A 15,558-nucleotide genomic window follows, 5' to 3' on the forward strand; every position below is an offset into this window, starting at 1 on the left:
TTACACCAGTAGAAGCAGTGTAAACTTTTTCCTGTGAGATGTGAAAAACATTCAAAAAGATCTAACATCTGAGGCTCAATATTCCCTTATCATTAGATGTAAGGAATTGTTTTCAGGCAGAGGATTTCCTAATAATCTTATAAAAGACCTCTTCATTTTTTCATCATCTTTTCCTACCATTTGTTTTGACAACGTCAATGCTACCTACATCATAGCTAACCTGTACTGCATGATCATAACAACCGTTACATAGGATTTGTCTTCTAGTGGTGAATTTTTATCTAATCACAATCAACTTCCAACTTGCTGTTAATTTCACCAATTGCCATCCAAATGCATATTCCAAGACTATAGGGGAATAGAATGTGAAATAGAAACAACCACAGCTATTCAAATACAAATGTATTGTAATGAGAATTATCCATGCATATTTACCTCATAATCACCACCATCGAAGCCTCATCCTAATCACGCAAGGTTAACACACTCACGCTAGTGGAATTTCACCACCTATGGGTACTTGAACCCTTGACCTGGTCTTGGAACTCCTAAGAGTCCACCACCGGAGCAAGAGCAAGGACCCAAGTCTTTTCTGCTACCTTTACTGATGTCTTTTTAAAATTTTTTCCTTACCCCATCCTTCAACTCGAACTCACTCGCTCCCTCTTATGTCCATTTTATCTACATGAGCATATTCTTATGGTTAAGGACGAACCCATGTATAGGCATCCATAAACGGCAGTTTCATCTTAATATAATGTAAATTCATATTAAGATATTTTTATTAGTAGTCCCATTTAGGTAGATGTCCTACTCATAATGGTGGTCCCGGCCGTCTAGTGCACTTAAGTGACCCGTTGCGGATATTCCCTCTAAGGTGCTCCCTCAACAGTACAGGGTCCCTGGTCAAAATCTTAGCTGTCATTCATCAACCGCTCCAGTTTTGCAGAATGCCTCATGTATTTCCTCTTGCTCTTTCAAATCTTCTGGGTAGTGGTGGACTAGGAGAATGTCCGTCCAGATCCTAGGCATTCGACTAATGTGACCCACTATAGACGGATTGTAAAACATTTAAAAAGGTATATATATATATATATAATATTAACCTGCGATAAATGGTGGACAACCTATAGATGGTGAAAGGGAAGAGGCATAGGTAGCCCAAATTTAATAAATAAATAGTGATTAGTCAGAGGTTAGGAGAGTTTGGCCAATCAGGCCTGCGCATGACCAACCCACGTGGGTCCCAATAATCTGGTAGGTTCATATGTTAAGTTGAGAACTGATCAGCTATATGCGCTTGCACCATTCCTGCGCCACAGGGCTGTTTAAGCCTTTGGATTCATTAAACAATATATTCTTTTTTCTTCCCTTTTATGCATCCTAGGGCTATTTAAAAAGCCCTCTACCACCACTTGTAGTGCAGGAGCTCTGCCCACAGAACTTGGTGACGTCATCACATCACCACATCTTCATCGTCAGTTATAATACTGCTTTTATTTTCCGCCAATCGTGCCATACATGTTGAATATGCTATTAGTCCCTAACGTGGGCCACTGGAAGATGATGACCTGATGAGAAAATCAGGCCGATCCGTCCACAGATCCAGAGATCACCACACAATCCGATTATATGACTTACTGGACATAATGTGGCACGCTCAGTGAGTAGAGTTTTGATTTTGGTACAGATGATCATTATAGCTAGGACCTTCTTTTGGATGGATAGGATGCACTACATATGTAACATTGGTCCGAAATCCTCTGCAAACCCCGTTTTCTGCAGGGCGTACAACATAAAAAAAAGTCCCCCGAGCCCACCATGTTGCTTGTGCAACATACCCTCCATCCATCAGGTGTTTTCCTCAAATGCTAGGACCTGTGACCAGAAATCAGCCAGATCCACAACTCAGGTGGGCCACACAACAGGGAACAATGGGAATATGACGCTGACCATAGGTTTATGCGTGGAACCACCATGGTGTTTATATTTCATCAAAACCCGTTCATCAGGTGTGAACCACCGGGTTGGCCGCCAACCAAGGAACAGTGGGGATTCAACGCCAACCATAGGTTTTTGTGGGGGCCACCATTGTGTTTATCTTTCCTAAGTGCGAATGACTGGATGAAGAACTCAGGCGTGCGAACTTCGGTTTTTTAGATTGAATCTTACATTGCGCTCATTGTCATAGTCCATATGAACTTCTTAATGCATACGATATTTTGGATATACGGTGAATAAAAGGATTCCCCCCTGATGAACGGACAGGATTTCACATATTAAACCACTGTGGGCCTATGGTCATTTACGCGCTGTTATTGGAGACGTGCGTATCTAATACAGCCGCTGTATCTAACCGTTTCACGACTGTTAGGATACAACCAGTTGAAAGTGTACATTTCCCGATGGTAAACGCGCTTCCGCTACAGCTGTACGCTCGGGTCAGTGCAGCGTAGCAGATATAGGCGAGATTGTGAAAACTGGAGTTACTTTTGCAGAAAAATTCACTACCGATTTTAAAAATCTCTATAATATTAAATTCTGTTATTGTAAAAAACATTATGTGTCCTCTTCCTACATCCTACCACTTGCACAAGAAAAAGACGTGAGACCTGGCTCAAGCCGGGAAACCTCCGATTTTAAAGTCAGCGTTAGAACGGTGCAAGAGAAGAGTTTTCTGCGTACCTTTCATCGTAAAAATTTTTAATTTTTTTAGGAATGAGATGGTCCCATTGTGCAGGAATTCTCTTCTGAATATTCCGAAAATTTAATTTTGTTATAATCTGTTTATGGATTCTACCCGATTCCAAGATCTTCGGGGTTGAAAATCCTTTTCACAAGATTTTCGGGACGGGCGGCCTTAACCGACCTTGGTAATAAACGAATTTTGACTGGCTGCAAGGATGGAGCTTTTCGCCTTTTTCTATAACCGATATCCTATCTTAATCCAATAGTCGACGTTGTAACCGACCTAATATGGAGCGATTTTATGATCAGTCAGAAAACTTCTAACGTTCGAGCCTTAATTGGTCCTTTTAAACGTTATTGCCTCGTTATCCAAGTCAACTTTATGCGTCTTATGTATTTTGCCTAAGGCTCATGACTTTGTAAGTTTCGGTCGAGATTCATTTATCACCATCCGAACTAAGTTTCTCATTGAAGCATTTAATTCTTTTGCCTCGTTGGACTTATTGCCTGAGAATCCCGGACACTGTCAATAAAGTTGGTCCATTCCATAACCGTGTCTCCAAACTTGCCATATTTTTTCCCAACAAATTTCAAGAAACAAATATATAAAAATTTAAATAAATTAATTTCTAATCTAATTTTAAACTTTTAAATTCATATATCAACTTATAATAGCATACGTTGATATTTGATTGTCCCGATATCATCGCGAGAAAAACGCCAAAATCTGAAAATCTCTTGAGAACGAGATATGTCATTATGAAAGTTTTGAATTGCGATTTTAGAGGAAAAGGCTTAAAAAGACGAGCCCAATATACAGGAAGTACAAAAAGAAAAACGGGGGAGATGCGAACGACTGTGGAGATACTGGAATCCCTCGACCGCAAATGCCGAGATCACCTCACAGTAACAGCTAAACAAAACAATTAACAAAATCTTTAAAGAAAAAAAAAAAAATCCCCTGCCTTTCTTTCTAGTTCCATCAACGTCCTTTCATTAACCATTTCTTTTACTTTTTTTTTTTCTTTTCTTTTCTTTTCTTTTTCTCATTATTATCATTATTAGATTAGACTACGAGATGGTAATTATATTGCAGTTTGGGAGAGGTGAGCCCCCACGTGTTTAGGCCTCATCACTGTTGTCAAGAGGGAAACACGTATCTTCGCCTCCGGTGCTCCACAGGAAGTGTGCGTAGTTCGCGGCGTGGAATGTGTTGCTGGGATCAGCTGCGATGGCTTCCAAGTAGGTGTCCTCCGCGGCTGTGATGTCTTTCCGTGCCAGCCATAGAAAACTCGCGTACCGACTCAGTGACTCCGCGTCGGGCGGTTGGATTTGGGCGGCGCGTTTGAAGTACTCTTCGGCTCTGCTCAAAAACGACAAAAAACAAACGGTGAGATAACTTAGCAGGTAAAAACGACGAGCTGCACTTCCATTTTGGCAAGAAAGGGCCATTTTCAAATGTCGACAGCGCACTGGAATCTCGAGAGCTTTAAAACCAGTTAAAGAAAATGAAAAGCAAAGGCCTTCAATGACAACTAAGAGAGGAAGAAGATGTTCCTGAAAAGGTCGTAAGATTCATACAGAATCATACTCGAAACATAGAAAAAGCGTTTGCCTCACCACCTTTTTGGGCGTAGCGGTGGTTGGAAATGGTCGTGACTCGGGCGAGTCATATGAATAATAACTAAGACTGGGGAGTCCTTGTGTACAAAGAGCTGGTGGGTCCCACTTGGCTACAATCTGCAGTCCACTAATAGTGGGCCACTTCTCGGAAGAATCATACCATATTTTCTAATTTTTATTATTAAATTGTGGTACTTTAAAGTACCTAGCAAAATATCACGTGCGTTAATAGCTATACCATGTACGGAAACCATCCCCACCGTGAGTTAGTGGCCCGTTAAATCACGAGCGGAAGGTGGATCCCACGCACGTGTGAACAAACTTTACCCCCATCGTACCCAAAACGAGGAAACGGCGGAACCGTGTGCCGGGATCCAAGCCGGGCATCTAGTAGGTCGGACGGTGGATGGCCCATATCCAGTATTGTATCCAGAACGTTGTTTCATAGGACCAAGATTGTTGGATATTTTTGCATGTGGCCCATTGGCAATGGGACCTGCTAGATGAACGGCATGGATCGTAACATTTCTCAATTAAAATTAAAATAAACCTAGCAATATATCAGAAATCGAGCACAAACTAGAAATGAATCGGCCGATATGCAGAAAACGGATTCCGATAAATCTGTCTTACCTGTCATGGTCGTGGACGACGAGGAAGAGGAACTGCGCGTAGTTGGATAGAAGGAGAGGGTTCTCGGGCTCTTCCGATACGGCCTGCTGATACATCAGCTCCGTCCGAAAATGCTCCGCGTAATAATCCTCCGGCTCGATCTCCACCGTGACGGGCGACACGAACCGTTGCATCGTCTCGTGATCCAACGACTCGTCCCTCAACCCAGCCTGCATCCTAGAAGCTTCCTCCACCACTGTATTCCACAGCTTCACCTCCCTCTCTTTTTCCGCTCCCGGAACCCCATCTTCCACCGTCGGATTCCTCCCAATCGTCGAGGCCATCTCATCAGGAAGAATCGAACGGTGCTGATTCAAAGAAGCTCCCAATTCCTCGAACCGTCCATCGCCTCCATCTGTCGCCCCCGCCACCGGTCGCACCTTACCGCCGCCGTCCCCGCTCCCGCCAACTGACGCCGTCTTGCCAGAAATGGAGAACGATTTCACCGACAGAGGATCGAACCTTGATTGCCTCTGATTTTCCACCTCGGCGACGGTCTCCGCCATTTCGTAAGATCCCGGCGGTGGTGCGGCCGCGATGGCTGCCGTGTTGCCCATGGAATATACGGTGAAATTCGCAAGCAGGATCATGACATACACCATCAGCGTCGGTGTGCGGGAGAAGATCTGCTGGAAGAGCCAGACGAACGAGGCGTGCATCTCCTTCTGTACTCTCACAAGAATCCCTTGCAGGTCTTCGTAGAAGAGGACCTCCCGCATCTGGAGCGTGAAGCTCTGTAGCTCTCGGATTATGAAAACCATGGAAGAGAAGGCCTTCTTCACAGAGCAGTAAGCAGATTCTCCTGCTTCCACAAACCCTTCCTGCCATTGCTTCTTCCGCTTCAAGATCCGTAGGGACAGAGGCAGCTCGACGCTGTTCGCCTTCCGCTCGATGCTCGCCGGGATGATCTCATCCGTCCAGTCCGGTGGCTCCGGCCTGATCGTGGCCCAAGGCGGTTCCGTTAACTCGAAACGCCTCGCGTTCTGCAGATTTGAGAAATCCAACTTCCCGTCCAAGTAAGAGATTTCTCCGCAGCTCTCGCTTGTCCCATCCCGCAGTAATTCGTCGGAATCTGAATCGGTGTTGTTTTCTTCGTCGGAGAGATGAAATCTCAGAGCCAGTTCTTGAAGCTTCTTCGCGAATTCCTCGTCTGAGAAGCTCTCTAAAGTAGCGCTGCATGCTCTTCTGAGGGTTTGTTTACTGGATTTCAGCTTCTCGCACGATCGAGATCTTACAAGCTTCGTGCCGAACAGAGCCGACCGATCAGATTGTTGCCGAACGAATCGACAGATGAGAGAACGATCGCCGCCTCTTCTTCTCTTTGAAGAAGACGGAGATGAGATTGCAGAAGCGAATGTCTGAGAAGCAGGTAGAGAATGAGGAACGACGGTTTGAGACCATTGCAAGCAGGTCGCTGCTCCCATCTCTCCCAGAGAAAGGGAGAATACAGAGAGATTGGAAGAGGAGCAGAAGCTTTTCTTCTAAAAAGAAAGACCTCCTTTTTACGGAAGAAAAGTCAAAAGTCGTGCTTTCTTTTTCCTTGAAACGGAAATCTCGCGTTTCTCCGGATCAGATCGGTTGAAATTCTTCCCCAATTCGCTTTCAACTCACTACAACCTGCAGAAAAATCGCAATCGTTAGTCAAATCCAAGAACAGCTAGCATCCTTACATCATCTACCCTTTTCAAAAACCCCCACCTTCTCCTCCACAACTGGTAGCAGGAACTCCCGACCTTCTCGGATCGAAGAAACGCAGCCCGAGAAAGGCACAGAAGTTGATGAGAATTTGAAGGAAACGAACGAGAAAAGGGGATCGGAACTTAACCTGAATCCCACCAGAGAGTGAGACGATTTTTCCAATACCCTACTAGAACCGAAACGACGATCGGCGCTTCAGTTATCTGAGAACGCTTCTCTAAAGCAGCTCTTTATCGCTCTGCTCTTATATATATATCCCTGCTCTTCGAGCATTGAAAAGATCTGGGAACATGCGTACGAGTTATAGGCTTAGTAGCTGAGCGTATTTCTTTTATCTTTATACGGCGATTGAGACCGTATGTTTATACGCACAGCTGTGGATTACGGCACTCGTACTGGGAAATCGGATCTTGCTTCGACCCTTCCTATCGGACACTGATTAGGTACTACCCTGCTTGTACCATAATCGGAACACGCCAGGTCTCTGACAGACCCACGGTGATGTACGTATTTATCAACACCATCCATCTATTTTAAAATACCATTTTAGTTTATAAGACAAAAAATGAGGCATTCTAAGCTCAAGTGGACGATACAGTGGGGATTAAACATATACCGTTGAAAACATTTTGGGGCTACGAAAGTTTTGAATCAAGCTTATTTTGCGTTTGCCTTCGTCCAGGTCTATGTGACCTTATGAACAGTTTGGATGGTAAATAAATATCGCAGTGGACCATGGGAAGGTTTCAACTGTAGGAGACACTATCACCACTGCTTCCTAGTGTGTGGTCGACTTGAACTTGGATCTGCCTCTTCTTTTGGTTTATATCGTAAAATTATATAGAAAAAAAATGGATAGACGGTGTAGATAAACCCATAAATCACGGTGAGAGTCATAGCCTGTTCCGAGATCGGCACAAGTGCGGGCAGTACCTAATCCGCGTCCCTCCCTCCCGAGAAATTGACGAGATATTTGTACAGGTGGCCACCATCACGGGCTTCCGCAGAAACGTGGAAGCCGGTATGGAGGGCACGTGCGCCTCACCTGTAAAAGACGTGCGGACACTGCCCCGGTGGGTTCAGATGCGTGACACGTGTGTTGGTTTAAATGCCTCGGTGGCTTTTAGGAACCCGAGATTTTGACGGTGTATCACCAGCTCCACATGCGTCAAAAGAAAGTAACCGATCACCTTCCTAGCCCAATTCAACCTATATGGCTATAACGAGACCATACAGTCGGTTGTATTTGTTGGTGCCGTGTGTGGACTTGCGGTTGGAGAATATTTTGAGGGAAGATATTTTAATTACCTGCCATTGTCTGACACTTGATGCCCAGCCACTCGTTCATGCTCAAGTGGCTTACGTTTCTCTAATTAAAACGAATGAAATTCGGAGCCAATTCTGACATCTCATTCATAGGCGGTGTAAGTTGAAATGGGATTATTCATATATTTTCTTTTTAACCGTCTCCATTGTCTAGAAATCAAATGTTATTGGCTAATATTTTCATTTTGGTACACCGTGTACGCCTATCATACATCATATCCTGCATTACTTGTATTGATGTGAAAATCTGGTTCATCCTTTCGTTATGTAATGACCCTGAAAATTTTATGCTATTCTTTCCTTAGTAGCTTTTTGGGGTAATTAGCGCTATACTCGATTGCTTGTGAAATTCGCATCAATCACTTTAAATTCAATCTGCATTACTCTAAACTTGTAGATTAGTTAGCGCTACGTTACTCTGAAATCTGGGATCCATCGCTAAATCCAGTTGTTCTGGAGAATTTTTGAAAGTTCTAGATCGGACCTGGACTGCGCGTCGAAAGTCCGATAGCGATGATCTTAGGCTGTTGCGGTCGCCTGGTTGGACTTGGTCATCACCTCAAAAATCAAGTTCAGGTGATGTTCTGGGTTGATTTGATTGAGTTCGGAGTGAAGAGTGTGAGAACGGTCGGAAAGTAAATGTGATTTTATGAAATCTGAGTCGTGTCGCTTGCGCGATGATTTTAAGCAATCTGACCGTTGGATTCTGACCCAATTGCACCCTCTGATCAGGGAAGGTGGCCCAGGCGTGTCCTTGTGCTTGTGGACCTGATCGAGATTCGGTGACCGTTGAATTGAGTGTGGTCCGCCACGGCTGATCTGAAGATCCGATCGGTACGAAAACTTAGCCTAACCAAGATCCATGGTCAGTGAGCTTAAGTCCGACCTTTCGTGGTAATAGGCCCACCGGAAGTGCTTCGTTGGATCGTGAGAGGCCGGTTTTGGTTATACCCTAAGTGTACCTTGGCCCTGAGGTTATTTTCATCAATGTTAGGCCTATATATAGACCTTAAAACCCTAGCTCTCTTTTCCATACGAATTTCCTAACCCTAGCTAAGTGAGAGAGAGGAAAAGAGAGAGAAAGTGAGAGAGAAGTTGGTGAATCATCTTAGATTTTTTCTTGTTCTCCTTCATCCTTTAACCTTCACTTTGGAATCGTTATTTCGGCGATTCTGAGTTCATCTTTGGGTAAGTTAACCTAACCCTAATCTGTTCTAGAGCTTAGATGAATCTATATGTTGTTGTAGCTCATTTCTTTTCTTGCCTTAGGTTATCCTGTCGCCGTTGACGAAGACATATCATCTGAAATCAGTTCGGTGTCCTTTTCTGGATTAAGGTGCGGACTTTAATCGTATAGGTTATGGTTTTCAAGGCTTTCAATGCCAGTGAATGGTTTATTCTTGTTATGGATGAGATTTCACATGCCAAATGTTATGTTTGCTTTGCGTTCCTGATATGCATGTGTTATATTGAGATTTGTGTATTCTATGTGTATGTATAAAGTACCGTATACGTATAAAATATGCACTTGTGTTTGCCATGATTATTTGTCGTGTACGTATGCTTGATGTATGTGCGTCAATCCCTTGGTAAAAGGAATTGTCTAAATGCGTGTATTTCAACATACGTCATGTATGTTGTAGTATGTATTTTAAGTGTTTGTAGAAATGCCTGAATGATCTAAAGTGCAACTTATTAACCTAATTGCGGGCGTTGAGAAGCGATTCTCAACACTCCTATTAGTGTGTATGATGTCCTCCATGCAAGTTACATTCCTTGTTGTTTAATTTCAAGTCTTACTTATGCTTAAATCCATGTTAAGTTGATATTCTTCAGATGCTTACATACCATATGATTTGAGTTGTTGTTCCATTACTATTCTAAATTGTTGATATCAATACCTGTTATAGTGGAATGTGTTTGGGACTATGAATAGTCCAGGAAATCGGTAATCGGCCTTAAGTTCGTGGCTGAGGTTGTTTTCGCCACGTAGGACGTGATTAGACGAACCTGAGTCGTATTAAAGTTGTCGGCAGTGGTTTGGCCATGTGGAGTGTTTGTGCACTCTATGTCGTTCAACCCAACGTGCGCTCGTGCTAGTAGAGTTCGTCAAGTAACCCGATTGTCCGATGTATGTTCACCATGTATGGACGTTATTGTTTGATTCTAGGGTACTGAACTTACCAGTGAAATCCTATTAACCATGATACCTTGATCCGCTAAGACTCATGAGCCGGACATGGTGGTATGGGACACCGTGGTCGAGCTGTCGGCCTACGCTTGGGTGACGAGCCTCCCCGTAGTGACCAGTGAGCAACCAAACTCGTGAGCCGATTATGGTGGTATGAGACACTATATTCGTGCTGTCGGCCTACATTGATTGGTGACGAGCCCTTTGTAGTGACCTCGAGCATGCCTGGATACCGCATTGAGGTGATGAGCCTTAGTGTAGTAACGAAGGTATGATAGGCGTGCATTGATTGGTGACGAGCCCTTTGCAACGACCTGAAAACATATGATCGTATGAGATAATATAGGACTGACGACCCTAGAATGGATCACCATTTGGATGGTGATATGAGGAAGGTACCTTAGCTTCCCAATCCTGCTGTATGAAAAGGACTAATAACAACTTGGTAATTATGTTCATGTACCGCATTTGCATGTGTTTTGTAGACGTGGCGCACTTTGAGGTGGTGTCATGCGTAACGTAAGATGAAGACGCTGAGGGTGTACGCGCAAGGGCACGCATCATTCTGCATACATCCTTACATTAACAAGAGTACTTAGGACATGTTTGATTATTCTGCTTTATCATTACTGCTTGATTGAATTGATAACATGTTAACCTGTGCTTTATTGTTCCACTGAGTTGATCACTCACTCCCACGTTCTGGGGCGGTGTTAAACACCCACCAGACTCTGTCTTAGTTGCTGATGTTGCTGATGTTGATGTGACTTCTGAGGCAGAGCGGGAGATTGATGATGATGAGGCTGCTTTTTCTTTTATGCAGTTTTCAAACGGGTTTTAGTGAGCCTTGTTCTGATGCGCGGGATTTTGGAATTTCTTTTGGGAATTAAATGATGTAAATTGATACTTGTAATTTTGATAGCAATACTTACATTACGACCTGGTATGTATATGTATTTTAGGGATTTGCACATGTACACATATATCTCTTTAAGTCTTCCGCTTGCTTTCTTCACTTATCCCTGAATTATATCTGCACTTTGGCTTAATCTATTCCATGTTTTATGCACTAATACAGACAACATACATCCATCATTAAATATGTTGCATAAGTGATGTTTTGAAACTCGGGAGCTGAGTTATGCTCGACCCCCGAATTTCAGGGCGTTACACGTTACCTTCAAGTATTTGCACAGTAAGAAGACAAAAGAGACCCTGGCTAAAGTAGGGAAACTTTCGGTGCCAAAGTCGGGCATGAAATTTGGGTCTAACAGTATTTGAGAGTTTTGGGTGAGAGAATTTGCATACCTTTCATCATTAGAAATGCTTCCCTGTATAAGGGAGAGAGGGTCTCATAGTATGAGGATTTTTTCCTGATATTTTGGAAATTTATCATGATCCTAGGATAATCCTGTGATTGTAGGTCTCTGTGATTATCGAGATTTGATATTATCTTTTGAAGATCTTGGAAGAAATCTTTGGGATTTAGGAAGATCATCCGAGTCCGTAGCTCGGCTTTAGGTCGGATCTCGAGGCGGGTGCAGAGTTGGAAACAATTGGTATTGCTTTGCCTAATAGATCAGCATTCACCATTCTCGACCGTTGGTCAAGTCAGAAGGCTCGTGTTCCCTTCATCTGAAGTCTTTTGACTTTGTCAAGGATACCGCTGATCTACAATCGTGTTACGACCGATCGGTACTGACCCATGATCGACCTGTGGTCGCACGCCTCCTATCCTATAGTCGATTCGTAATCGACTTATGGTCGTCCTATGGCTGATCTATAATCAGCTATCGGCTGAGGTATGGTCGATCCATAATCAACCTATTATCGACTTATGGGTCAGGTCCGGCTCGGATATGGTCAATCCATAATCGACCTATTACCGACTTATGGGCTAGGTTGGTAGTATATGGCCTACGAAGGGCTCTTTGAGTGTCCTTAAGGTTGCATTGACCTCCTTGGAGGCTTCGCTCTTTGGACGTATGGGTCTCATTAAGCTCGGCGCTTGATGGGCCTATGCTATGTCAGTAGAGTTGGTCCATTCCATAAGCCGACTTGTCGACTTGTCCAATTTTTTCCCCCAATAACTTGTATTCTCTATTGGAGTAAGGAAAACTTTCTATGCATTGTTTACTTTGGTGTTGTACTGCAGTAGAGGTCAAATACATCTTATAATTGAAGAGCCACACAAAACATATTTGAAAATTATTTCCTACTTAGTATCATGAAGCATCTTTGACCACCATAACCATTGTTGCCCAATCAAACCCTTCAATGCCAATAGTTTGGTTCTTATATTATTTTGGATGCCCAACCTAACTTAGCCAACAGAGACCTCACCACCATCACATACATGAATTGCATTTAGTTCTCTATATTTTTCTTGGCACCCAACCTGAATTAAGCAAGAAAGGCCTCACCCATTACATGGAATGGGTCCTTTCCCATGCCAAGATGGAGTTATCCTAGTAGGGGTTTTGTGGGACCCAGTGTGATGCATTTGTTTTATTTATGTGATTCATTTTTGTTGGGGATTTGTGCTGCAGAATCACTCAGATCTAGATCTAGTATAGCAATCCCATGACACTAAGCAAATACAAGAGAACACAGATTTAACGTGGAAAATCCTTTCGGGAAAAAACCACAGCATAAAGCGATAGAATTCTACTATAAAAGTATAGATTACAAAGAGAGAGGACTTACCCAATTCGAACAACCTCGAATCTCACCTTTGTTACACCCTTTAGAAACCCTAAAACCCTTTAGGAACCCTTGGAACCTCTTTAGAAAGCCTTAACATTCCTTAGAATAGTCCTAGGGACCCCTATTTGTAGTTTAAGAAACTCCACTTACACACCTACTTGAAACTGCCTCAAATTTACGCAGTACACGCAGAATCCATGCACCATTTGAATAACCTTCGACTAGTCGAGCCAGGGCTTCGACTGGTCGAAAGGCACCCTCGACCGGTCGAGCCTGACCCTCGTTTGGTCGAGCATCATGGGCAACCAAAATATATACACACTGGACTTCGAGTCAAGCGAGCCTCGACTAGTCGAAGGACTCCTTCGACCGGTCGAGCCAGTCCCTTGACTGGTCAAGCAGTGCAGTGAATTACAGATTTAAGATATCTGTTTTACAACAATCTCCACCATGTCTTCAATCTTCAACCATATAGCTTCTTGACCTCTTCTCTTATCTCTGCATCACATCATAACTTCTTGTGTACATTCCGTCCTTCTTTTTCACAATCGCCAAGCGTAGAGAAATTGCATAGAACTTGAACTTCTCTGAAGGAATGTTCTAAGTGAGCATGTCTGCCGGATCAGAATCCACGTGCCAAATCGCCTTTGCTCTTGTCTTCTCAAAAGGAAAGACGTAGTCTTCTTACCATCTCATCGCTACCCAATATTGTTTGTCGGGGTATTTGCTCACAACATTGACAGCCTGTGAAATAACCTATCTAATACAAACCATGGCATGCACTGTCAACCGCATTTGAATAAGGCTCATCAAATATATCTTGTTTTTCCTCATCTGTTTTGGGACATATCCTAAGGAAAACTTGAGGAGAGATGCGTAGGGAACACTCTCCGACTTTGCCTGGTCCATCACATCCTTGATCAATACCTATCTAAGGTATTCTGCCTGAGATAACCAAAGCCTACTCCTCTTTCAGTCTCAATGTCGAGAACCATTTTTGTGAATGTCCTACTTAACCGAGTTTTTAGTACGTTGATTCCAGACAGACATGATTGGCGATCTACATGTCATCAACATACAAAACCTGACCCACCATGAAGGAATCAAATTTCATACCACTGCCTAGGCGACAAGTCATACCACGACCTCCTACAAGGTCTTTTTCTCAGCCTCTTTAACTTCGAATCGCTCTGGTTGCTTCATGTAGATCTGCTTTTCCAATTTCTCATACAAGAGTGTAGACTCCATATCTATCCTTCCAGCTCGAGATCGTATTGGCCAACCAATGCAATCATGGATCTAATAGACACCTGCTATACCGTCAGGGTAAATATTTCTAAGAAGCCAAACCCTTCACTACCAACCATGCCCTATATCTATGTTGTATCCTCCTGAAGATCTACTTGCATCCAATCACTTCCTGGCCCACTAGAAGCTCCACCAGCTCCCATGTGTCGATATGGAACGATGAGTCCATTACTTCGCCCATAATCATCTTCTACTTCTTAGCACCAAGCTCACTTAGAGCCACCTGAATAGAAGACAGATCCCCTGTGATATTGGAGTCATCCATGTACCTCGCCGATATCCTGTGATTATACTGTGTGATTCTTCTCACAGGCGGCTGCTCCACCTACTCTGTATCTCCGTCCACGCGTCTCGACCTTCATGTCCTGCCCGCTCATGTGGCCATGCCCAACATGCCACATAATATAGAGGTGGAATTCGCTACAGCCATTGCAGCTCCACCTTTTGAAGTGCTCCTAATCAACCTGTACATGTTGCTGAGTCTTTGTGATTTCATGATTACTCGTGCCCCCTTAGATACCTTAAGAGCACTATCAATACCTGTGAACTTGCAACCCATTGCCTCAAGTACGCCAAGAGAAATCAGATTCTTCTTCAAATCAGGAACATGCCTGACATTAGTTAAGGTATGCTCCACCCCATCAAACATCTTTATGCGCATCGTACCAACAACCACAACATTACAAGCAATGCCAATGTCCATAAACACCTGTCCACCATCGCACTCCCTGTAACTGGTGAACCAGCACTGATGAGGAGTCATGTGAAAAGATGCCCATGTCTCTAGCATCCACTTGTCCTTACGATCATCGTATGGCCGTTTGATCGTAGACACAGACAAAATATCACCATTACATCCACTCGATCCATTTAACGTGACAGCATTAGTGTAAGGCCAGTATCATAGTCCGTACCATTTCGTAGGCTTCTGCGGTCCTCCCGGTCGAATTTTGGCAACTCTCGACCTGTATCCAACGTTTGCACGCAATCTTAAGCCGAGTCCTGCATATCAGAGTCAACTCGACTTGAAACTTGTACCCTAGCGACCGCGCCGTCGCCGCGGTTCCAACTCCGTGACTCACTCACCGATCCGATACCCGGCTAGGAAATGTGGGCTTGCGTTCATTCCGAAGAAACGTCGCGCGTTGTAAATTTTGAGAGAATCTTTATAATATGTTTCATCAATCAAGTCAAGTACACCCTCCATACCCAATGCCACCTCACCCTACCACAAGTACAAGCGACTATTACCTCTTTTCCCAAAGTCAACTCTCTCTCTCTCTCTCTCTCTCCCCACCCATTCCACCTTTACACAAATTTCAATGCAACCCATGCTTTTCCATTCC

General features: G+C 43.7%; 1 protein-coding gene across 2 annotated transcripts; it reads right to left on the reverse strand.

Moving 5' to 3' along the window:
* Positions 1 to 3,414: 3,414 nt before the first annotated feature.
* On the reverse strand, positions 3,415 to 6,962 carry LOC131243976 (uncharacterized). Of its 2 annotated transcripts, none has more exons than XM_058243638.1 (3): positions 6,809 to 6,962; positions 4,945 to 6,600; positions 3,415 to 4,051 (listed from the first exon to the last, which is right to left on the reverse strand). In XM_058243638.1, exons 2-3 carry the CDS (start codon positions 6,405 to 6,407, stop codon positions 3,811 to 3,813), a joined length of 1,704 nt encoding a protein of 567 aa, XP_058099621.1. In that variant the 5' UTR covers positions 6,408 to 6,600; positions 6,809 to 6,962; the 3' UTR covers positions 3,415 to 3,810. The 2 variants fall into 2 exon arrangements, with proteins under 2 accessions (XP_058099621.1, XP_058099622.1); XM_058243639.1 differs by having other exon boundaries at positions 6,682 to 6,909.
* Between the last annotated feature and the right edge of the window lie 8,596 nt (positions 6,963 to 15,558).

Source organism: Magnolia sinica, chromosome 4 (assembly GCF_029962835.1).
Source record: "Magnolia sinica isolate HGM2019 chromosome 4, MsV1, whole genome shotgun sequence".
In the NCBI taxonomy this organism is placed as follows: domain Eukaryota; kingdom Viridiplantae; phylum Streptophyta; class Magnoliopsida; order Magnoliales; family Magnoliaceae; genus Magnolia; species Magnolia sinica.